The 2,125-nt window shown below is 36.8% G+C and overlaps 1 protein-coding gene across 2 annotated transcripts in view; it reads right to left on the bottom strand.

Annotated features, from left to right (window-relative positions):
• Positions 1-647: 647 nt before the first annotated feature.
• LOC106874417 (PDZ and LIM domain protein Zasp) overlaps positions 648-2,125 on the bottom strand; it is a 389,352-nt gene continuing 387,874 nt past the window's right edge. For both annotated transcript variants that reach the window (XM_052976751.1, XM_052976750.1), the window contains exons 12-13: positions 848-962; positions 648-680 (exon numbers count right to left, since the gene is read on the bottom strand). In XM_052976751.1, the coding sequence (XP_052832711.1) occupies positions 663-680; positions 848-962 (133 nt within the window). In that variant the 3' untranslated portion in view covers positions 648-662. The remainder of the gene's footprint in view (positions 681-847; positions 963-2,125) is intronic.

Raw genomic sequence — 2,125 nt, 5'->3', positions numbered from 1 at the left:
AATTGAAGGGGATGAAGAAGTCGATTAAATCAATCCCAGTACCTGACTGGTCCTTTATTTTAGGCAACCACAGAAAGGTGATAGCTGATGGCAATTATAAATAGCAGAGACTTTAAAACAGTGAAATTTCTAGTGGCTGAAGTGCTAGAAAGAGCATGAATAGTCCCTGTTAAGACAGGATGAGGTGGGGACCGAGTAACCCTACATTTTCTTTACTTGTACAGCCACTCATTTTATTGTTCCACCTTTGTTCATATGTGCGTGTACATATGTATTTGTGCATAGATATGCATATGTACATATATGTATGTGTATGTTATTTGTGTGAGTGTGTATGTATGTATATATATATATATATATATATATATATATATATATATTTAAATATAAACATACGTTTATACACTCATACAAAGATACATACATACATTTCCATTACCTTTCCATTTTTTAATGTCCACTTTCCATGCTGGCATGAGTTGGATAGTTTGACCAGAGCTGGCATGCTGGAGAGCTCACCAGGTTCCAGTTTGAGTTGGCTTGGTTTCTATGGCTGGATGCCTTTCTTAATGGCATGTGTGAGTGTGTATACAATTGTTGCCTATAACCGCATGTCAAGTTGTCTCTCAGCATATATACTTGCATAAAACTATATAATTAAACTATACAAGAAACATTTTCTGATATAAAAGAAAGGAAGAAAAAGAAAGAAAATAAAAACAGGTGAGATGAGAGAGAGAGAGAGAAAGAGAGATAGAGAGAGAAAGAGAGATAGAGAGAGAGAGTGGAAGATGAGACAAAGAAGGGGGAAGTAAAGAGAAGAAAAAGATAAACACTATATATTTACCCAACAAACAAAACAATCAGGATGCCAGTGTCTATTAAGAGCAGAGATGTAACTGTCTTTGATTGGTTGAGCACATCCTCCACATTTTGGAGCAAACATCTTCAAAAAGTCTTCCCTGAAACATATATGGATTTAGGCATATTCAGATGTGTTTGTATGTGTGTGTCTATATATTTATATATGTGTGTGTGTGTGTGTGTAAAAATGAAATGTCCAATTTTCTTATGCATCAAGTTTGACAGTCGTCAACTCTAATGTTTTATCCTGATAATTCTTTGTTTTACAACACTGAAGTGTTACATCATCACTTTTCAAAATGCAATTCATGGTGTCTGATTATATTGTGAGTTTTCTCTTGTAAATCAATTTTTGTGAACCCATGGATAGATGAAAAATTAATGTTGCTTAAGAATATGAGTTCTGTCATGGAACCAATGTAACCCAGACAGCTAGAAACCTCAATGTGCTTGGTGAAGATGTGGTGGATGAGCACACTGTACGGCAATGGTTTGAGAAGTTCTGGTCTGGTGACTTTACTCTTGAAAATCAGCCCAATGGTAGAGCTGAGACCAAGGTGGGTAATGATGAGATGGAAACTGTAGTGGAAGCGGATACGTCTCAAACTATGTGTGAGTTAGCAACAAGGTTTGATGTTTCGATTCCAATTGTATTGGACCATCTGAAACAAATCAGCAAGGTAAAGAAACTGGACAGGTGGGTACCACATGAACTGAACGAGCATTAAATGACACCTCGTCTTGAACCTTGTTCTTTGCTGTCACAGCATAAAAGCCAACCATTTTTGCATCGTATTATTACATGTGATGAAAAATGCATTCTTTTCAACAATAGCAAGTGTTCTGCATGGTGGTTGGATAGAGACAAAGAGACAAAAACAACCCACAAAAAAATATTCACCAAAAAAAGCTAATGGTGTCTCTTTGGTGGTCCAGCACTGGTGTCATCCACTACAGCTTCATGAGACCTGGTAAGTCAATTACAGCGGATGTATACATCAACCAAGTGGATGAAATGATGACTGAACTTGCAATTAAACAACCAAGATTGGTCAATAAAGACAGGCCAATTCTCTTGCAAGACAATGTTCGACCATATGTTGTACAAAGAATGCTACTCGAGTTACAGGAACTGAACTTGGAAGTACTCTGTCATCCACCATATTCACCAGGCCTTGCACCAACTGACTATCATATTTTCCAGGCATTAGACAACTTTTTGCAAGGAAAAAACTTCAAATCTGAAGATACAAAACCAGCC

The sequence above is a fragment of the Octopus bimaculoides genome, chromosome 25 (genome assembly GCF_001194135.2).
Source record: "Octopus bimaculoides isolate UCB-OBI-ISO-001 chromosome 25, ASM119413v2, whole genome shotgun sequence".
Taxonomy (NCBI): domain Eukaryota; kingdom Metazoa; phylum Mollusca; class Cephalopoda; order Octopoda; family Octopodidae; genus Octopus; species Octopus bimaculoides.
The sequence above is the reverse complement of the archived record's forward strand: the minus strand, read 5'-3'. Positions and strand labels throughout refer to the sequence as shown.